General features: G+C 56.1%; 1 protein-coding gene across 4 annotated transcripts in view; it reads right to left on the bottom strand.

Annotated features, from left to right (window-relative positions):
* The window catches only part of GRB10 (growth factor receptor bound protein 10), a 169,265-nt gene that overhangs the window by 15,654 nt on the left and 131,307 nt on the right, over positions 1-22,304 (bottom strand). For all 4 annotated transcript variants that reach the window (XM_045089549.1, XM_045089547.1, XM_045089545.1 and 1 more), the window contains 6 exons: positions 16,267-16,423; positions 9,281-9,396; positions 8,549-8,617; positions 7,063-7,200; positions 5,561-5,671; positions 3,748-3,846 (listed from right to left, as the gene is read on the bottom strand). In XM_045089549.1, coding sequence (XP_044945484.1) covers positions 3,748-3,846; positions 5,561-5,671; positions 7,063-7,200; positions 8,549-8,617; positions 9,281-9,396; positions 16,267-16,423 — 690 coding nt within the window. The remainder of the gene's footprint in view (positions 1-3,747; positions 3,847-5,560; positions 5,672-7,062; positions 7,201-8,548; positions 8,618-9,280; positions 9,397-16,266; positions 16,424-22,304) is intronic.

Below are 22,304 nucleotides of genomic sequence, written 5' to 3'. Positions count from 1 at the left end.
GATTTTGCAGTCAATTTTAGGGTCTCCTTTGTTTTTGCACACATTCCCTTCTTAAAAGACAACAGTAGGTAGAGAAGTCCAGTGGGCGTTTCCTCTCCCCATTTCAAGTTCCCTGTTTTTACACACCTTGGTTTCTACCTTCTGTCCATTTCACTTGCTCTCCTGTTTCGTCCTGCTCCCGTTGTTCAGGCTGCTGCGGCCTGGAAGCCTGGCACACAGCACTGGAAACAGGGGCAGAGGTGGGGAGGGAGAGACGGGGCAGGGTGGGGCATGCAGGCCGCCTCTGAGCAGAGGTGCTTCAGGAATCCTGCAGGGGACGACGGTCTCTGACGGACATCTGAACTGCCCGCATGGGCTGGGGTGTCTCTACAGCAAGCCTTCCTTACTGAAACCTGCGCTTGGGAAGCCACACCTCCCTCCTGGGGAGGAATTTCTAGGGCAGTTTCAGAAACTTCTAGAAGGATGGGGGAGATAATAGAGCACAGCAACAAAGGTTAATGTTCCCTCCACGCTCCCCCGCCCCCCGCATGGCTACGAAATCATTTAGCTGCGCAATAGGAAAGAAGGAGGAACGGCAGCCGATACTACCTGCCAGCTTTGTCCCGCAAGCGTCTCTGGGGACAGCAGGGCCCATGCTCTCCTACACAGGCTCAAGCTATTCTGTAAAGAGGACCTGTGATGGTATTCAGAGGCACCAAAAGTCCTTGGCTCACTGAAAATAAGCTGTTGCTCTCCAACAAGCCCCAGGATTTTAATACAACGCAGACAGCTGTTGCAGTCTTAGCCATCACTCACGAGTGACTCCTGGATACACCGGGGACAGCAGAAGGGCGACGCTTCCTCCAGGGAGGACATGCATGTCTGACCGCCTTCTGGGAACAGGACAGTCTGAACACTAGCGCTCTGGGGACCTGCCATCACTCACTACCGACAAGAACCCTGGTGAACTGTGGAAAGGCACAGCCCAGTGTCTCCTTAGTCTGTGCCGCTGAGACCCCTGGACTCCAGCCCCAGACCCAGACTCTCTGAGGTCCAAGCCCCCGCCTGCTGCCCCTGCCGACCCCGGGTTGATGCCGGCCTTGCCTAGGACACCAGGAGGAAGAGCTTCAAAAAGAAACAGTCACAGGCAGACACAGGAGTCTGGGTGGTGCCCGCTGTCATCCAGCTCAGTTTTCCAAGCATCTGTTATGTTCTGAGTGCCGGGCAATCCTGGCTGTCCGAGAGGGCCTGGGGGCGGGGGCTCCAGGGAAGATGACCTCTGGACCGAGACCTGGCTCTGAGCAAGCCCAGGGAGGGTGGATGGATGGGTCGGGTCCCCTGTCAGGGAGACGGACAGTGAGGGACCTGAGTCCACGCTCACATCCGGGCGGCTGGTACAGGAGCTGGGCAGAGGGAACAGACTCATTTTATAAGGTTTCCTATGGCTTCAAACAGCTCCGACTCCCGGGAGAAAACACACCCCATTCTGAAGGTAACGTCAGGGTACGAGGCAAGGTCTAGAGTCTTCTGATTTCGCTTCCTGCTCTGAGACAGAGACAGTTTGAGATGGGACGGGGAGGGGGGTGGAGAGGTAAGGCGCTCTCATGTGGGAGGAGGTCCATCAGCCTGCTCGGTAGCAGTAAGACGCCGCGGCGCATAACCAGCTGGAACTGAGGGTGCCCTTCAGCTTCTGTGTCACCGGAGTGGCCCAAGCTTGTCAACCACACTAGTAGCTGTTCAGTCCAGACCCTCACTTCCTTCAGGAACAGCCTTTGGGATGTGGGGTCTGGGGCTGACTGGAGGCAACAAGGCCACGTGCAGACGTGGACGGGACTCCCCTTCCTGCTGGCTCTCACGGAGGGCAGCGGATTGCTGTGGCGAGCTCTGGAGCCCAATGTGGGGCCCCAGAGCCGATGGTGTGCACACCAGTAGGCCCCTGGCCCCCGCTCCCAGGCAGAACGCGATGGGCTTCAGCACTGTCCTCAGTCCAGGGAGGATCACGACGGGCACGCGTGCCACCGAGCTACGGCGAGGTTAGACGTGAGGCAGAGTCTGGCCCAAAGCAAACACTTGCAACGTTTCTGATCCTGCGTTAACCTCCGACGGGACGCATTCCTGTTGGCGCTCACGGTAACACTGGATATGACCGTCACCGCTCGTTCTGCGCGTTTCCCTCCCCGTGCCCAGTTCCATTCCGCTGGCCCTGCCATCCCACACACGATGCCTGGCGGAGACCTCGCTCCCTGGATTGGCTGTGCACGACCCCAAAGCACCAATCCCACAGCGTTACTGTGCTCCCGCTTCCTTTCTTGCTTTTTCCAAGACTATATATCGCAGATCCAAAAAAATCACGCGCATACAGAACTACGGAAGGTGTCCCTCCCGCCTGCCCCACCCACGTCTCACCGAGGCCCCCGTGCACACCAGCAGATCCACAGGTGCATTTTAGCTTCTCCTCTCCTTGCTCCTACAACCGAGGGAGCATTTCGCTTTTTAATTCTTAATAATATGTCCTGGGAATTTTCCCACAACACACTCCAGAGGGGACCCCGTTCTTCATGTCACCGAGGAGTATCCTCTAAATGGAAATCCCATAACCTGTACAGTTGGCTTGTCAAGGAGTCACCTCCAATCTCCAGTGTCTTGTACCCACATTAACGTCCCCTCCCTGAAATGTTAATGTTACAAAATAGTAACATTTTGCACTTAACCCCTCTCTGTTTAAAAGGCAGCAAAAATAAAACAATATGCAGTTCTGGGGAAGAGAGGCTTCCAGGACGCCCTTGCTTGGAGCAGGTGGCCCCCGGCATCTCCAAGTGGTCACGAGCTATGCCTCCTTCAGCAGGTCTGTTTCTCTAGGTGGCTCTGCCCTGACTCTCTGCCTGGCTGGAAGCTTTGGTGAAGGTTGGCATTTTCATAAAGAGATTCCTAGATCCCTGGCACGGGTCAGCACTGCTGACCGCGCCTTCTCCTCCAGACACCCAGACGTTCACCTTGCACAACCACTGCACACAACGCTGCGATGCCCATGCACTTTATGTACATAAGGAACGGCAGCCATGTGGGGCATGGGTGTGCGCAAAGGGGCTTTTCCAAGGATCGCAGAAGTGAGGTGTCCTCTGCCGTTACATGCCTAGCCTTCACCGCGGGGTCACACGGGATCACCACGGGGTCACACGCAATCACCATGGAGGTTACTGGGAGTGGCTGCCGAGGGCACCGTGGTTCTACGCAGCAGACTCCCTTAAGAACGTGTAGGCAGGAGATGCTACGTCCGTCGGGCGCTGTGGGGAGCTGCATGGTGTGCCACGTTTCCCTCGTGGCCCCTGCTTTTTGGGAAGCGAGAGTGTGATGCTCCGTCTCTGAAGTCATTAACCCTCCTGATGAGCGACGTGCTCTCTCTCTCCCTGGTGCCTGCTCTGGTCTTTCTATTCCTATTTCCCTAGACCCCAGGCTCTCAGCTGGTGCAGTCCCCCGCCCCCACGCCCCACCCAGGGACATCGGGTCACATCTGGAGACGTTTCTGGTTGTCTCACTGGTTGAGGTGCTCCTGGCATCTGGTGGGAGAAACCAGGGGCGCCGCTCTGAGTCCCACCACATCCCCGAACGGCAGGGACCGCGGTCGGATGTCGGCTCTGACCTAACGGGAAGCCTCTGGGAGCAGCTTCTGAGACCCTGTTTGGAAGGACGTGCGGGCACACAGGGCTGGTGGGCCACAGGGAGGGCTGTCCACGACGCGACGCAGGGCGCACACGGGACGCTGCGTACCTTGAGGAGCCTGCACGCCGTCATCCAGCACGTTCTGCCTTGCTCGTCTTCGGCACACAGCAACCGCAGCTCCTTCGTCTCGTTCCTGACTTTGTTGGGCTGCAGGAGGTGAGAGGGGACCCCGTGAATGTGACATGGTGAATGCAGAACACGCCCAGCCCACAGGAGGAGACCAGAGAGGCTGCGTTCTCCGCCTGGCATGGACCAGCCTGGGTTGGGTTTAGCCACGAGGGCTCGGCCAGCTCCAAAGAGAGGGATTGCAGAGGACACAAATTCTCACAAGGGAAAGTGGTGGGTGCCATGGGGCAAGGGGGTGCCCAGCTCTGTGAGGGGAAAGTTGGATTCAACTGGAGAACAGGGCCCAAAGCTATGGAAGAAGAGGTGTGTGGTTGCCTCCCAGCAGGACCGAGGTGGCAGCTGAGAAAGGGCTCCTTGTGGGGCTTGGCCAGTGAGGGGAGAAGCCCCTGATGGGGTCAGGACCTGTGGCATATCTGAGTGGCCCCAAGGTGGGACCCATGAACGGTCCAGAGACTGTGGACAGCGTCAGCCCGGAGAAGGGAATTTGGGGGGCAAGTAGCCTGGGGAGGGTGGAGGGTCACTGTCACACATGCCGCTGTGGAGGGCTGGCAGGGGCCCAAGCACAGGCAGGGTTTACCTGGCGACGGGGGGGACCCGGTACAAGTGTGCACTGGTGGGAATGGAGGGGATGCTGGTCACCCGGGCTTCTGTGGCCCCAGCCCCTGCAGAGGCCGCCCCTGTGTTGCTTTCCCGGGGACCTCGGGCGCTGGGCTCCTGCTCCTCACAAGCCCAGGAAGCTTCGCCAGGTGAAACACAAGCTGGGATTTGTGGGAACAGTGTGCTCCCACTCCCTGGCCTCTCCTCAGGTTGGGTAGGGTCCAGGCTCGCAGGTCAGCCCGGCTGGGGAGTCCGCGCACGCGCTCTCTGGAGTGGGTGTGAGCTATGGGGCCGCTACGGCTCCCACACGAGCAGCTGGGAAGACGCAGTGAGACGGGGCGGGAGGGCCCTTAGCGGAGCAGCCCACGAACCCTGCGTACACAGGAAGCAGCCTCTACTGTGACCGTCCCTGACATCGGCTTGGCCTCCACCGGGGAGAGTGGGCCCTGCACATGGGTATGTGCACACGGACATACGTGTGCGTCTCCATTCCCGTAGCTCTGCACATGTGTGCAAGTGTGCATATGGGAGCACATGTCCGCATCTGTGTGTACATGTGTGTGAGCACAGGACGGATCCATGTCTGCGTGTGCGCGTGTTTGAGCACAGGATGGATCCACGTCTGCATGTGCATGTGTACGCATGTGTGTGTATGTGAGCATATGTATGTGTCCCCATCTTTGTGTGCACGTGTATGCACATGTGCATGTACGTGAGCAAATATGCGTGTTCATATGTGTACACATGTGGAAATATGCGTGAGCCCATGCTCTCACACACGTGAGCACAGAGGCAGGGCGGGGGCACACCCATTGTCCCGGGGAACATAAGCCCATATGGGAAGTGTTGGCTCTCAGTACCCCGGAGACCACCCAAGTGACAGGCTGGGGTCGCTGAGCCACGGAGCCACTGATCCACTGCCCACCACGTTCTCTGTCTCTCCCCAAGGTGCTAGCTACTCAGAGAGCGACACAGAGTGGGAAGTGGGAATGAATCAGTGCACCGGGAACTTGTGTTTCTGTAACAAAATAACCTAAACAACCCCAGCGCCAAGACAGGAGTCTCGGGTTCCATCTCGAAGTCCCTGGTGGGATGCCACAGGGAGACACAGACTCCAAACAGGGCACGAGGGCAGTACCTTTATGCAGAAGCCGTAGTCGGTAGGCGCACTGTACTGCTTCTTGCCGGCGATCAGCGAGAAGACGCTGCTCTCCTCCAAGCCCCCGAGCAGCTGCAGGTGTCGGGGCTCCTGCGGGAGAGGGGGGTCAGCCACCTGGCAGACAGCAGGCACTCCTGCGTGCTCGTCAAAGGGGCGGTCTGTGCACACTCTGTGTGCATCCCTCTCTCAGAGCCCACCAGTCGTTTAGAGTAAGTGCTGAGGAGGACCAAGGGCACCCAGCCCTCGCCCAGACTGCAACAGTGGGGCTCCTGGGCGGCTCAGTTGCATGAGCGTCTGCCTCAGGTCATAATCCCATGGTCCTGGGATGGAGCCTCGCGTTGTCAGGTTCCCTGCTCCCGGCTCAGCCCCCTCTGCTGGCTGCTCCCACCCCTGCCTGTGCTCCCTCATGCTCGCCGTCTCTCTCTCAAAGCAATAAACGAAATCTTTAAAAAAGCCAAAAACCCCACGAGACAGCATATTTATTTGAGACTCTGCCATATGCTGTATCAAAGCTCCTGAACCAAACATTCAAAGTGAAGACCAAAGAACATCTAGAGCCTAAGGTTCAAAGTGGAGAGCATGCTGCCTCGTCTGGCCCGGGCCACCTCTGCAGCCGTGGTGTGTAAGGTCCAGACATCCCACAGTCTTCCCTCGACAGCTTGTCCCATCCTCGTCCCTGCCCTTCCTTCATCCTAGTTCTCCTTCCTGCTCTGGGGTCAGCTTCCACGAGGGCCCTGGGAAGTCAGGAAATCAAGTTGCCTTCCCAGCCCCGTAGGAGATGGAAACGGCTCCACCTGCCCCTGCCCCCGCCCCTCGTCCCCAGCTCACGCGGGGCAGCCACTAACCGCCCAGAGTGGCTTGAAGGTGGCCTGGCCCCCAGCGCCCTCGCCTGGGGTCCCCCCAGACCCTCCCTCCTCTCTCCTGGAATGACGCACACTTGGCCACAGTCTGTGGGGCCCTCTCCCACTGCAGGGTGTGTTCACACACACAAGGACAGTGTGCAAGCGGGAGTGTGCAAGGACACCAGCCAGCAGGGCGAGCCCCCAGCACCCCAGCTGTGGACACCTGCCGCTGTAGCTTCCATCTCTCACCTGCCCTTCCTGGACATACATGCCCAGCTCCAATCCCTTCCTGGAAATATCTACGGTAATGCGTACTAGCATGGCGACCATCTACCAGCCACCCCATGGCCAGCCCGGGTGCCCAGTTCCATACCCTGGAAACTGAGTCAGCATCCTCCAGGGACTCAGGCCGCCAAGGAGACTCTGCTCCCAAGACCGGGGCTGGCCGGCCGGGGGGCCCGCATGTCTGGGCAGTTGCCCGGCTTCCGAGGGAGACCAGTGGGCCGGGAACTGGGAGACAGCTTCTCCAGTTATCACAAGCGCGGGGGACCCAGATGTGCTTTTCCAAGGAAGCCGCGTCCCCTCTGACTGCCCCCAGCCTGGGGTGACGGTGGTGGCAGCAGCGGCTTTAAAACCCACCTTGGACGCCCCCTTGGTGGAGCAATAAAGGCCTGATCTCCGCAAACACACGTACAGCTTTCTCCACGACTTCCTCCCCAGCTCCTTCACGTGCAAGAACCCCTGGATTTCAGGGCAGCTACTGGAGTTCAGGAAGTTCTGTTGGAGAGACGCGTCAGAGTCAGAAGCTGCTGCCGCCGGCCAGGAGCAGGTGCGTCTCACTGCCGTCGTGGACACTCTGACATCTTCTGAATTACAAAAACACTCATTTTTGGTCAAACCAAGCATTTTCAAACGATGGTTTTCCTTTCAAAAACCTTAAAACCCCACGTAAATCGGTGTGCAGGACATTCATGCCCACGCGAGCCAATGGACCTTCCCAGCATTGACGAAAACACAGGACGTCGCAGATTCCCCTATTAGACAGGAGGGTTAAGGGCCCTCCCTTTCTCCTGGGTTCCCATAAAACACGCAGCCTCATTAAAAATTAGGGTGACAGGAAGCACTGGGAGCCGTGTGGAAGGAGACCGAGCACGTCACATCCACCGTGTCGCTCTCCACAGAAAGGTGAGCTGATGCATCTCTCCAGGAACGCCTGGGTGACACTGACGTCCCAGCTGACCCCTCATGCAGCATGCCTGCCTTGGGAAACCGAGGTCAAGAGACAGGTCCAGGAGCAAGGCCGGAGCAGTGACAGGGTTGGGTCTTTTTCAAGGGACTGAGAGGGACACGGCTCCTCCCACAGGTGGACAGGCCAGTGGACACAGCACAAATGCTGTGGTCAGGGTCAGGGCGTAGGGATCAAGGGGGCTTTGAGAAACCCCAGAACGGAGCTCTGAAGCCCTCACCGTTCAGGAGGTGAAAACAGGCCTGGTAATCCAGAGAGCAGACAAAGCAGGACAGCAGGCAGAATTCTGCAGGAGCTAAATTTTCGTGGTTTCTCTTAACCTGAGGCCGCCTGGAGAATGCTGGCTGTGTTCGTGAAAGGTCTGTTCTCTCACGCGACATGCCGTACACAGACACGTTTTCTCGGGGCACAGCCTAACTGTCCCCATTCCCGTCTTCCCTGGGAGAGCATGGGCAACTCAGCCAGGGCCACGGGGAGGGGCTGGGGAAAGGCCACGATTTCTCAAACAGACTTCAGAAGGCAGAGGGAGACATGATATGAAACTCATTTTAACGTACACTCTGCTACCTTCTCAAGGGTTTTATGCCAGCCCTCTTCCCGGTAAGGGAGCTCAGGGTCTGTGTGGAGATCCCCAGAGCTCTGTCCTGCCCTTCTGCTCACACTGCTTCTAGCCTGGAGGAAGCTCATCCTGCTGGTCAGTGTTTCGCCACGAAGGAGCCTGGCTACACCCCCATTTCCCAACCAACCATTACTTCTGGTTACTCTAAACCCCGATAGGAGCCAGGGCTGGTACAAAGGTGGCAACCCCATCTAGCTTCTGGGGAGCCACCACGGCCACTGGAGAGGACGTCCACCCAGAAGCGCGTCCCTGCCCAGTACCTGTAGAAGCTGGTTGTGACCGCCGTTGGACTGCTGACACCAAGTGACCATCTGCTCTGGGAAGAAATTCTAAGGAAATGGGAAAACAAATACATTAGGTTGGTTTAAAAGTGGGGAAAAACAGCCTTACAGGGCCCCTAGCGTTCAAAACGTTCCTACAGGCGTGGGGACGTCCATCTGTATCTAAAATGACGTCTTTTCCCTCCCCTAAGTAGCAGGGGGCCCCGGACCCTGACGGGTCCCAGGACACATGCCTCCCTCGCCACCCCCCAGGGAAATAAAAAGGAAAGAAAGATCCAACCCGATGTGCCTGGAAACTCCTCCTTCCACAAATCACGTAGTATTACTAGCTATTTGCAGAGAGTAATGGGTTTTTCTTCTGCTGAATATTGAACCGATCTGTTCTTGGTCGAACCAATTCAACCATGACCTTTTGATGTAACTGGAAAACCTGCCCCGCCTCTCTCCCCACTCAGAAGCTAACCCCCTTTCCCTCTGTGACCACGTAAAACGCTCTCGTCACGTCTGGCCACCACAAGGGCATTTAGTTAAGCATCGGAGACCGAGTTCCGAGTGAGGACATCTCGTGAGACAGCAGACCGGGTTCTCAAACCCTCTGCCACCCCCGTATCCGTCTCACTTCCATTATCCACGGCTGCTACGGATCCCAAACATCAACCCCAAGAGTTCGAGAGTCCGAAACCCTGAACCTAAAGAGGTTAAGACTCTCACCATAGGATTTTTGAAAAACTCGTATTTTGCATAATTCTTCCTAAATAAAAACTTGCTCTCGCTTGCCATGGTGCTCTCCACCTGGACCACCAGCTCGTGGTCTTCCAGGCACCTCTCTGTGGAGGAAAAACACACATGTGAGAAGATAGAGGCAGAGCTGGCCAGGTGCCATCGCCCCAGCGATGACCTCCGGCTACTGTTCCGCTCCTGTGTACCCGCTGTGAGCACAGACGTGGACCAGGATAGACGGCACGGACACCTCTCTGCCTTGTGGTCCCGAATGCTCAAGGGGTACTGCGACAGGTCGGGGGAGGGATTCACGTCAATCCCGGCTTCTGCACCGGGGAACGTGTTCATAAAGACTTAAATCAATAAAGACTCGCGGCAAATGATGCTGCCCTTGAACCAGGGGAATTCCTGCTCTCATGAAGAACAGGGGCTACAGCAACCGGGAAGATGTCCGCAGACAAGGAGCGTCTGGAGGGAGCCCTGGAAGGCGGGTGGGCGAGAGGAGATGAGTGCAAAGCCGGTGAGTCAGGAAGCTCCATGGACAGACAGGCAGTCTGGTCAGAGGACGGGAAGGGACGCGCCGCGGTCTGTCCCAACGCCCGGCCTCGAGGGCTGAGGCCCATGCCACCCACACGTGGGGCTGCTCTCCTAGCCTGGATTACGCTGCTGGAGCAGGAGGAAAACATGCCGTGCATGGCACGCACAGGTGGGCACACACTCAGGGCACCTGCTCTGATGGTGCCACGCCCCCTCCCGGAAGTCCGCTCAGCAGGAAACCGACCACCAGGGATAACGGAGTGTTCAGTAGGACAAAGGCACGGCAGCCTTGCCGCGTGAACTGATGGCAAGATGGCAGAGAAGGAGATGCCACAAACCTGGCTCGGACCAGGGGGCGGGTCCTCCAAAGCCCCCTCCTCCTTTCCCACGGCCAGAGCCTTGGTGCCACATAGAGGATTCTTTGGTAAAAACATGTTTGAAGCCCAAATTTGCCAAGGCCCAGAATATCCTTCCCACAACTGCCGGGAAGTCCGGGGCCACGCCTGGCGCCAGCCATGAGCCACGGAAAGCCCTGCCTGCTCCTGGCTGCGAGGGAATCCACCGGCAACAAGAGACCCTGCCCCCGCCCCGCGCGTCCCCACGAGAGAAGGGAGGAGCCGTGCCCGGCTTGAGCGCGCGATCATGACCCCTGCCTTTACTTTCCTAAAAAGGAACTCCTTCAGGTTGGCATTCGTTAAAACGGCGTTTCCGGTGCAAATCAAATCAGTGACCTCTGTTCCAAAGTTTAGTCAGGAAAAAACCATTTCTGTAGTAATAGGGACAAAGTCAAGCACCCAGAACCTGCGGATGGTTGGTTTATAAACCTGAAATTTTTCACCCAGCAAAATAAGGAAAAACAGACCCGCGGGACTATAAGGACCTTAGCGAGGACGGGACGATGCCACGGTCTGAAGCAGAGCGTTCTGTCTGCACAGGGTCACGAGGAAGCCCCACCGCGGCGGGGGGAGGGCAGCAGCTCGGAGGGGCACATGCGTACACAGGCACGGGCCCTAGCGCTCCTGGACAGCCGCTTCTTCCCTCCCCAGGTCCCCCCGACCCTGACAATATCCCGGGATGGCTGCGCACACGCTGGGCACAGGGCAGCCAGCATAGCGGAGCAGGGAACCCATGCGCCCTGAAAGATGTGTCCTCCTCTGCTCTGGGTCCCTCAGGGGTCTCCTGCAGGGGCTCAGGTACCCACAGGGGGCTCCCCTTCTCTAGCCCGCAGGGGGCCAGGAGCCTAGGACAAGCCGTGGGCCCAGGAAGTCTGTGTGTAACCCATTTCCCAGAGACCCCTGTCTGCCATGGATGCCAGGCACCAGCTTTCCCAGCCATCGAAAAGCCACTCCGACAAATCAGCTCAAAGCCCTTTTCTCCAGTTCTCACTTTCTCTCTGATTCTAAAAACAGGTTTGCTTTCTTTCTTTCTTTTTTTTTTAAAGCTTTTATTTTATTTATTTAACAGAGACAGAGAGCGCACCAGCAGGGGGAGCAGCAGGCAGAGGGAGAGGGAGAAGCAGGCTCTCTGCGGAGCAGGGAGCCCGACACGGGGCGGATGCCAGGACCCTGGGCCAGAATCGTGACCTAAGCCGAAGGCAGATGCTTCACCGACTAAGCCCCCCAGGTACCCCTAAAAGCAGGTATTTTCAAACGACCTCGGGTGAGTCTATTAAATAATCCCATCACTGTCCGTAAACTTCCTATAATCACAACGGAAAGCAACATTTCATCAGGGTGTTCCGGAGGACTTCTTGTACAGATTGAAGAGTCAGACACTCCTCAAGGGGGACTCTCTTTTCTCAAATTTCTGACACTAAAACCAGCATCTACGCCACCACCCTACTAAACACACAAAAAGGTTACAGATCACACAACTCAAGAAGGCAGATCTTTGCCTTAAACTGTGCTGCAGGCACGTGAGTCCTGGCAGAAGCCAGAGCTGCCGGCCAGGCTAGCGTCGGCCTCCCACCCTGCCGCCCCGCCCCCGTGCCCCCCTCCACCCGCCTCCATCGCAGGGAGCAGCTCCTGCTGTCAGCAGGCTCCTAACAGCAGCTCCGGGCTCCGCAGGACTGGGGACTGTGAACACACAGGGAGATGCCACGGAAAACAACCTCGACATCTGGACACACCCGATAAGCAGCGTTCCTTCTAAATACCTCTTTTCAAACGACCCCCGCTGTGGGTCAAACGCTGTGGGGAAAGGACAGCGTTCTGGTGCCTGCTGCACAGAGCGACAAGGAGACAGAGATGGGGAAGGTCAGCATTCGGAGGCCCTTCTGAGCACTGAGGGCTGAACATGGACGCCATCTCTCCTTTGACACCTGTCCGCATGTCCAGATGGCAGTGTCCCTGCAGCCAAGCCCTCCAGGGGGTGACGGCCACACCTTTCTCGTGGGTCCAGGTACACATGCAAAGCTGTTAACAGCTAGACTTTTTCCTAGAGGGAGCAACTTAATTCTCACAACTACAGAATTCACCAAATCCCTGGACTTTCCGGGAGCTGCCTTCCCGTCACTGCTCCATGCACAGTGGACTCTGCTGCTCATGCGTCCTGGGGTTCGTGGTCACCCAGGGCCTGGGAGGGGGTGCCCCATGCCCTCCTGGGGATGCAGCTTACCCGCAGTGACACCTGCAATGCCACAGGGGCTCCAGGATGTCGTCTGCATGCCCCTGGTTCCAGTTGCACAAAATCCCATAAAATGATCATTTGTCCGCTCAACACAGCGGCAGGCTAACTGTTAGCTCTCCAGACATGTCCTCCACACGCAGGCCTCCCGGCAGAAGTGGGCCCTCAGGAGTCTTGCCATGCATGGGCTCGGGCCAGATGGCAGAACCAAGCCCTCCTTGTTCTGGTCCCTCTGGCTGTACTTGGTGGCTGCTGAGTGGCCTCGGTCGGGGACAGTGTTCTCAAGGCTGTGATGTCTACATTAAAGGCCGAGGCCAAGGACCCCCCACCCCCCCACCCCCCACCGATAGGCAGAATGTGAACAGATCACAACCAGGGAGCAGCTCGCCACGGCTGGAAGTTACAAGGCACAGACCAGCCTCCTTAAGACCGTCCATCACTAAGGACTCTGCCCCAACTTGTCAAACGGCCCTGAGGGGTAAGGGACTTCAGGAGGTGCTGCTGGGGCTGAGGAAAGGCACTGACCCAGCTATGGCTGCAGCACAGTTCAGAGGGAGGAGGAACATTCCCACCAGCCAGAGGCGCTGCCCATCGAGCACCAGTGGACACCTCTGCATCTGCTCCCTTCCCCCACCCCCACCAACGGGGCCGCTGAGGGCTGCGGCCACACACATGCATGCTCGGTCTTCTGCTAGTGCAAGCAGAACATCACTCCTGCCTGGGAGAAAGTTTAATATCGCTAAGGATCCAATATTTTACCTGTGAAGATCTGGGTAGTAATTGTGCCTTGAAATCCTCAAATCTGAGGCCATACATAGGCTCAAAGTGTCACTGGAATTAGCTCACTTATGCCCCAATTATAAGGGGTAATGGTCTGCCTCATACCAGCCTTCCAGATCTGAGGCGCTGTGGGCCTGGCACCAGAATCTCAGGCCTCATGGACACACATGTCCCCAGAGCATCCCCAACGCACAACCGAGAAAGCGACTTTCCACATGGTGCTATCAGTAACTGAGGACACGGGGCTGGACGGCTCTGCCCGAGAGTGGGGGTCCCCTGACTGTGTGCCAGGACCCAGGGACAACCTCCAGAACATCCTCCATTAAAGAACTCTGCACCAGACGAGCACACTCACGCCCGATGGTGGGGATTCAGTGCAGACACATCCTGTGGCTCTCTGATGGGCACAGCTACAGTGCCTGCCAGTGCCTGCCTGTGCAGCGGGCTCCTGGATGTCCGCTATCCCCACTGTCCCCACTGCTGACCCTCAGGTGCTACTGAACACGGGTAAGAGCAGGATTTTCGCCTCAACAGCAACGTGGCTGAATTTTTAAAAAGGACAGCTTGCATCACAAACCAAAGGGCACACAGAGGAGATACAGGAGCATGAAGGCTGGAGGCTCTGTGGACCTGCAGACGGCAGGACTGATCAGCTCTAGAAGCTCCCATGTCCTGCACTACCCAGGCCTTAGGAGCTGCTGCTCCCCTGCTGCCGACCCCGCTGGAGCCGCTGGCAGAGAAGCTGCTGAGGCGGAGCCCCGAGGGCTCGTCACGCACCTGCAATTAATGTCACGGACTTCCTTTGGTCAAACAGAATCCGTGTTCTTCTGCACCCCCCCCCCCATCATTTTCCTTTCTCCCTTCCTTTTTTGTCACTTTAACTTGGTTTTATAAGATTAGGGATGCCTGGGTTAAGCCTCTGCCTTCAGCTCAGGTCATGATTTCAGGGTCCTGGGATCCAGCCCCACACAGGGCTCCTTGCTCAGCGGGGAGCCTGCTTCTCCCTCTCCCTCTGCCCCTCCCCCCCTTGCTCAAGTTCTCTTGCTCTCTCTCAAATAAATAAAATCTCAGAAAAAAAAAAAATTACCTTCTTTAGAGTATGTTAAGTAAGTATGTTAAGTCCATCCGTGAATAAGACAAGGAAAAAACAGAAAGCGATCGCACCCTGAGAATACTGTGTGTGCACTCGCAGGTCTTTACTGAGTTTTGCAGAATAAATTCCTTTTCACGTGGACGATGACTGCTGAAGTTTTACCATACCTAAATTCTCCATCTCTGGCATGATGGTTGTGAGATCAAGGGCTACCACAAAAAAATACGTGAATCAAAATTTCTCACAGTCTTTGTGTTTGATTTTTTTGTGTGTATCTGTCTCCATTTTATACGTGCGACTTTATATGTGTGGACAAACATATTCGCGTATTGCGATACCTGCAGAACGCCTTTCTACAATTCCTTTCAAATTAACCGTTTTCTGAGTTTTGAGTGGGTTTCGGGAATAATCATATTGGGGTCCAAGTCCACAGCTGTGTTTTTAAAGTTCCTTCTGTGTGTGTGTGTGTGTGTGTGTGTGTGTGAGTGCATGGACACACGTTGGTATACATGTGTATACACCCAAGCGTGGCCTGTGTACGTGTCCATACACGCTACAGGGCTCCAACTGTTGTTTAATTTCCAGTTCCCTGGCAGCAGAAGATGCTGCTGGCGGCCCCAACAGAACAATGTAGGGCGCATTCATGGCTGCCCCAAACTGGAGCTCCACAATGGGGCTTGAGCATTGTTCCTGCAGGTGGCACCAGTGAATGCACCTGGTGCAAGAAGCCTGCTAGATGATGGAGGAACTTTCCTCGGGCCTGGCGATGGAGGTGCACTGGAGATGGGCCAAAACAGGAAAGGGAGAAAGTGTTCTTCCTAATCGTGAGCTGCGCGCTGCGTCTGACTGCACAGGGGAGCTAGAAAACAGGGACTTGAAACAACGCCAACGCAGGGGGCCCCTGGGGCTCAGTCAGTGAAGCATTTGCCTTCAGCTCAGGTCATGATCCCGGGATCCTGGGATCGAGTCCTGACTCGGGTTCCCTGCTCAGCCGGGAGCCTGCTTGTGCACGCTTGCTCGCGCTCTCTCTCTCTGACAAAGAAATAAATAAAATCTTTTAAGAAAAAAAAAAAAAACAACAAACAACGTCAACTCAAATTTAGTAGCACCGTTCAGGCTTAGACTGTATAACAACATCCTAAAGAACACTATTTCGTTACATGAATATTCCAGCCTTAGAAGTTTAAATTTGATCTATTCACCTTCCCGAAAGGTTTAGGAGGAAAGTTTGGAACCACGGAAAGAACTCTGTGACCTGTGCAGTCTCTCCTGCAGCACACGGGACAGGCACAGTTGCTGATTTGGAGAACATTCTGGTTTTAGGTGTATGCCTATGATTTCCTAAGCACCAGCCATTATCTGGTAAGAATTTAAACAGAAGTCTGAAAAGCTTCCTAACCTGAAAAAGACCACCTGAGCAAGAAACCCCACCAAACCTCAGTAAGCTCTACAAACAGCACCTATTTCAAAATCATCTCTTGCTCTCTAAACATGAGACACACACGTGTGCGCAACCTGTGCGAACACTGTGAACCAGGCCAGGGCTACACCCTGCAACTTCTGCAGGCCGTCTCCACGGCACTCCACTCCCACTCCCAGGAGAGGGACGAGCTGCCGTGGGTACGGGGATGCGGGGACGGTGCTCCCCCCAGCCCAGACCTGTGCAGCAAGTTCTGAGCACCTACCACAGCCAGTTCTCCAGCCAAGTCACAGAAGGAACCTTCCTGCTGTGTGCGTGACCTCGGGAACGGCCGCTGCCACCCTCCCAGAAGCAAGATTCTGGGAGCAGTAGGTGGGGGAGGGATGCAGGAGAAGTGTCAGGAGAAACTGGTGTGCAGTGAAATGGGGACGACAAACAGACAGCTCGCTGTCCAGGCAGGGACACCGTGGGGACACAGCCGCCTGCTTGGCCACGTGCCAGGTCCCCCAGCAGGCTCCCTACCTAGTCCCAGGTGCGGGTGGTGCTCCACGAGCGTCCAGCTGTTGTCGTCCACACAGTGACTTCTGTAAACCAGCAGCTGGCACAGGTCCCTGGCCGTCATGTCTGCTGGGATCTCTACCACTCTGCTCGTCCCATCTTCACTGAAGATCCTCACATCCTGCAACACACAAAGGGCCCGTAGACAGATGAGTACCTGGGGCTTTTGAGGAGTAAACCCTGAATCGAGATCGAACAGGAAAGGTAAGCACCGTGGCGTTCCGACCCAGTCCAACGTCCTTGCAAACAGCAAGGCCACCTGCCACCCGTGCCCCCCGCCGCCCAGCTGCAGTGGGGCACGCAGGGTTACAGCAGGAAGTTCTTGAAATGCCAGGACACCTCGGGGCAGACAGGCACACGGCCAGGCCGGAGCGTACGAGCTGCTTCCCAGCCACCTGTCTCGGGAAGCGCCAGGACGCGTGTCTGATACTGCCGGGGGTCTCCGGGCCAAACGGTTCCGCTGCACAGACAAGCGGAGCAGCCCAAATCCTAACTTCTGATGAGTCCACCTGCTGCCCATTCCCAGGTCTGCCTGCATACAGCTGGCGCCCAATCAGCCTGCATGCAGTTCGGCTCCCCAAGGCCCAGGGAGAGTCACACGAAGAAGAAAGAATCTGCTGAACTTTAAAATACTGAGAAGACAGGGCAGAGTAAGAGCACAGTCACAAAATTCTTTGGCTCCATTCCCCCTACAACATGACACAGCTTCAGCTCCCCGCGCTCCCAGGGAAAGGGACGGTCAAGCAGAAATACCCGGGACCAGCAATGTCCTCTGCCCCAGCAACCAAGTGACAGGAACAGGGTGCAGCCTCTGGGGAGACACAGGGTGCTTTCAACCAAACCAAACCAAACCAAACCATCTTACCTCAACAGCATGGAAAAAGCAGTCAGAGGAACAAGATGGCATTTTAAATGGAGACTGTGTCCAGAAAGGGAGTTTGTCGCGGGCTTTTCCACTGTCCCCCGTGGGCGGGGCCCCACCAGCAGTGGATTGTGCAGAGGTGCGGGGAGCCGGGCGGGCAGAGTGGGCAGTCTCTGGGCAGGCGGGGAAGCTGCCGGAGGTGGGGGGCTGCTTCTGCCTCCCCTAGGTCTACTAAGTAGTGAGTCAAGCCACGCTGGTGAGTCAAGACCAATCAGCGCCTTCCCTGGGCCTGATGCAAGTGGCCCCCACGGGGTCCCCACTCCTCCAGTATGGCTGAGGTGGGGGATGGACCCTCAGGCCGACAGGCCAGAAAGAGCCCCGATCCTGTGCTCCCGCGACAGCGAAATGGAAATGCAGGGCACCCAGAGTCCGAGTATTCTCTGAATCCAGGCCTGTCTGCCAAGTCCCTCAGGAGTCTGTGTCCTCGGCGGAGTGGGAGCTCCGGTGGCCTCTAAATGTCACCTGGTCCTGACCAAGTGGCCTCAGCTCTCTTGCCCCCTCTCTGTCCCTTTTCCCTGGTGTAAACTTTGGCTGGCAGGAGAGGGCGAGCCGTGGGGTCAAGTCCCTGTTGCAAAGTAGTGAACACAGGAGCAGGAATGGGGATCGTCCAGTCCTACAAGGACTGTCCTCGCTGGAGGGGAGGCAGGGTCAGCCTGGAGGCACAGCGCACCGGGGGCAGGTCACCACGTCTGCCGGGCCACACCGTGACAATCCCCTGGGAGCCAATCAGGACCGAGGGACGAGCTTGCAGCTCGCATGCGTTTTTATAGAAACCTACTCATCTCTTTCCGGTAGTGCACATTTCACTGGACGGAAGTTACACTTCCACGAAACAAATCAAATATTCAAATACAGCTGATGCGCGGCAGTCTGTAAAAGTGACCTTTAAACAACGAAGAAAGGTCTTTTGCCTGAAGGTCGAAATATAAACGAATGCACGCAGTAACACGAACGAGAAACGGATTTAGAAACTACAAATGGGTCCAGATAATTCCTTAGAATGCTGTCTGCCCTGTCCTCTGCCAAGCCCGGCGAGCTCCTGGCATTCTCTACGCTCAGTGTCAGGGAGCCTCTCTGGGACGACGACCACTGTCAGCTTCTCCAGAACAGTTTGATCACGCTGAAGTCTGTTTATCAATTCCCTGCCCCAAATCAGGTCCGGCCCCCGTACTGAACCTCCTGACCGGCCCAAATGCATTTTTCTTTAAACCGGCCCTTCCCCTCCCTGCCGCTCGCAGCCACCACCCCTCCCCCCGGAGGTCTATATATAGTCTTCAGTATTAAAAGCTAAGATGTACTTTGTCACCAGGCCAAGTCCACGGCTTCTGGATTCCCAGAGCAGGCCGGGCTGCCGGGCCCGGGGCAGGGGCAGACACAGACGGTGCCCCAGGGGCAGGGCCTCGCCACGTACGCTGGCTGCTCTGCTCTAGCCCCCTCCCACACACAGCAGAGCTGCTGGCCAGTGATGGGACAAACCCCCCACGACAGAAAGGCAAGAAGCCACCCCACGCAGCAGCAGTTGGGGGTGGAAGGGGACGTGTCCAGTGCTACACAGGAGAGGACGTCAGCGATTACTGAGACACCAAGAGAAATGCTTGGTAACGGGTGGCCACCTTCTACCGTACCTCCCAAAGCCAGCCGCTGAAGGGACATCCAGCACCATGAGGTGCCTGGTCAGTCACCACCTGGGCAGTGCTGGGGCTCATTCTGCAAACAAATACGGACGTGAGATCTCAGCCCAGGGCACCTGCCTGGGTCTCTGCCCTGCGCAGCTCACAGCTCAGCCAGGGGAGATTCCTCCCGTCGGCCTATGGTCTCCCGGGCGGGCTTGGGACTGTCAAGGGTACATATGGGTGTGGGTCACACCCGGATGGGGGTGAACTAGCAGCGCAGGCCCGCAGTGCCAGCCTCTACTGCCTCAAGCAGGCTCCATACTAGCGGAGACTCACTTCCCCCTCTGGGCCGTGAGCACTGCTCGGGGAGTCGACCACAGGTTCAAAGCAGTGTTTGCCCTGAGGATGTTTAAGGACCACTGAGGCCTCCCTCGGCAAAGCGGGGGTGGGGAGGCTCTAGAATCAGACTGGGCCGCAGTCTAGCTTCAACGAGAACCAGCTGCAGGAACCTGGCACCGTGGGCCTGTGCTTCAGTCTCCTCATCTGTGAAATGGGGAGTCTGTGAGTAGCGCTGACCTCACAGGGCAGGCCCAACTCAGGCTAAGAAGAGCCCCCTTTGGAAAGGTCTTGGCCCCCTGTGCCTGCCCCCTTGAGGCGTGTTTTCAAGGAATGAAGCACCCCATGTCTGTGGGCTGCAGACGGCAGGGAAGGGCCCCCACCCGGACCCTGAATCAGGCCTGCAAATTTGGGAACAGAAGCCTCCTGACCGGACAATTCAGTGGGAAAAACAAACCCCTGATTCCTCAATTTTCCTCTTTTCTGTTGCAAAAAAAAAAAAAAAATCTAAGTAAATCATTGCTTTCAAACATAAAATGGTACTATTGCAGGGAACGTAATCCCATCAATAGGGTAAGATGCTTCTCTGCAGAGGTGAGGGGGGCAGGGATGCTCCATCAGGCCGCTCAGCCCCTGCCAGCAGGGCCCTGTGGCCTATGATAAAACACTTGGAGTGGTAATAAAACCTTGTGGCACTCCTGGAGCCCTGCTGTCACTTTTTATGCACTCCCTGCACAGAGAAAGCAGCAGACCAAATGGGAGGAGTTTGAGAACCATCAGGATGGAAGTGACGTCATCCCAGTGGCCCCGATCTGCACTCTGGGGAGCATGGCTTCTGGCCCTGGGTCCCCAGCAGGTCAGCCGTGGGGGTTACCTCTCTGCTGTCCAGCTCACTCCCATGTCATGCACCAGGCACATGTTGCTGGTTGACTCACAGGCTCAGAACCCCCTACTGGGTTGAGAAGCCCTTTACTCTGGCCCAGACCACCGTGCAAAGATAGAAAGTGGGGTACTTCCAGTTCTTTGCACCCAGTGCTGTCTGCCCCACCCCAGGATGCATGGATTGAGCAGGGCTGGGGGAGGGGCCCAAACACTGGCCTAGAAGCCAAGAGAGTAGGGAGTGGAGGGCTCTGAGCCAGGAGCTCCCTGGCCAGCTTGGTCTTCCTTCCTTACCTTCAATCAACCGTTCTGAGCTGGGAGATCTCCCAGGTCTGCTTTCAGCACATTTTCCAAGGTTAAGGATGTAAACTGAGGTTTTCAGAAACTTTCTTATGAACACTGGCGGGGCGGAGGCGTGTCAACACTTATGGAGAAGTCAGGCTGTAATCCACCAACTGCCAGGGACAGGAAGTGGGATGTGCTGATGGTACCCATCCGGCTGGGGCCACGAGGAGGAAAGTGGGAAAGTCAGCGGTGTCCAGGCAGGTGGACGGTGCCAGGGGCCCACACCTCTGCCTGGGCAGGTGGGGAGCTCCACCTCTGAAAACTGCAGCAGCCATGCCAGGGCCCAACGTGAATGCCCTGCAAGGCCCGTGTCACTGTCCCCCAACAAGATGAGAGATGTGAGTCTCAATATTGCGGAAGGGCTGGCCCAGCATCCAGCAGATGGAAACTGCTGGAGCCTGGACCTGACCCCAGGGCGTCTGTTCTGGTTTGCTGCTTTGCAGGCATGACGCTTCCCAGCACCAGACGATCCTCTGAGCCACAAGGGATCTGTGGCTTCCTAGGAGCGACCCAAGAAGGTTTCTGATTCCGGTGTGCTCAAAGCCCCTTGATCAGGCATTTGTAATAAGTCTGGGGGAAATTAAATTCAGTTCAGACTGGGGCAGAACCAGGATTAGACTAGATAAATTTTAGTGAAAAATAATGGAAATCTAACATCTTTTTCCAGTTCTGTTCTAAATTAATGGTTCTACTTTGAGAGGATAACTGAAACTGCCCCCATGTTATTACATGGCTGGGTTCAAGGTAATAGGAATGTACGTGATGGTCTTGTTCAAGTCTGCTGAGGCAAACTCACTTTAAAAGAAATCTGCATTATAAACTGCTGACGTCCAAGTTTCAATGAAAACATATTTTCAGTCCTTGCAAATCCTTTCTAAAGGAGTTAAAATCTAAAAAACAGGAACAACAAAAAAATAAAAACAAAACAAAAAAACAACACCTCACTGAGGGAGGGGCTCCTAGGGGGCTCGGTTGGTGAAGCGTCTACCTTCGGCTCAGGTCCTGATCCCAGGATTGCAGGATGAAGCCCCACATCGGGCTCCCTGCTCAGCAGTGAGTCTGTTCTCTTTCTCTCAAATAAATGAATAAATAAAATTTAAAAATATATATAATGCATTGAATAGTTCTTGAAAGTCAACCACACATTTCAGGGTCCCCCAGCAGACTTCCCTCCTTGAACGGCTCTCAGCCCAAGAGGCGGGTGACAAGACTGAAAGCAAGGGTGGCCTACCTTTGTGGCTCCCTTTCAAACCAGACAGACTGTTTGGAAGACTCGATTTTGACTTGCTCCTCTGTACTTATTTTTCCTCAAAGGGGTTTGTGTAGCCTGTGACTTTGACAAAGGCAGTATCGATAAAGTGGTATCATTTTGTCAAAAACTTAAATAAAAGCTATTTTAGAAAAGATGCAATCCTCCTTCGGTGGACTGTAGACAGCAAAGGGATTCCAAGTGTTTGGAGCCAAGCGAAGCTGGGCCTCAGTTTCCCCGTGTGTACGGCGGTGCCACCAACTGGTCTGCTGGCTTCACCCAAGGGCTCCTACTTGGGCCCTCACCAGTCACGAGGGCCCACTGCTGTTGTCATGGACACGTCCGCTTCCTCTCCCCCTTCCTGGAGCTCCTGGGGGAGCAGGGCCACAGCTCCCTCCTCATTCTTGCTCTGCTCTGCAGCTCCCTGAGGGTCCTGGGGAAGCGTCGCTTGCAGCACGCTTGTAGTCGCTTCTCCCACACTCGGTTTTCTTTGTGCTCAGGAAAAAATCCAGCAAGGCCCCCGCTGGAAAGCGCGGCCCCTTCCACTCTGCCGCGATGATTTGCTGGCAACTCTTCACACCTTCCCTCCGCCCTACACCAGGCCTCTTTGTCTGGTGGGCTCCCCCTGGGTTTCCAGGACCAGGAATCAGGGGCTCAG

This window comes from Mustela putorius, unplaced genomic scaffold (assembly GCF_011764305.1).
Source record: "Mustela putorius furo isolate JIRA1106 unplaced genomic scaffold, ASM1176430v1.1 tig00003845_pilon_pilon_pilon, whole genome shotgun sequence".
Lineage (NCBI taxonomy): Eukaryota > Metazoa > Chordata > Mammalia > Carnivora > Mustelidae > Mustela > Mustela putorius.
Note: the sequence above shows the minus strand (reverse complement) of the source record. Positions and strands in the feature narration are given on the sequence as shown.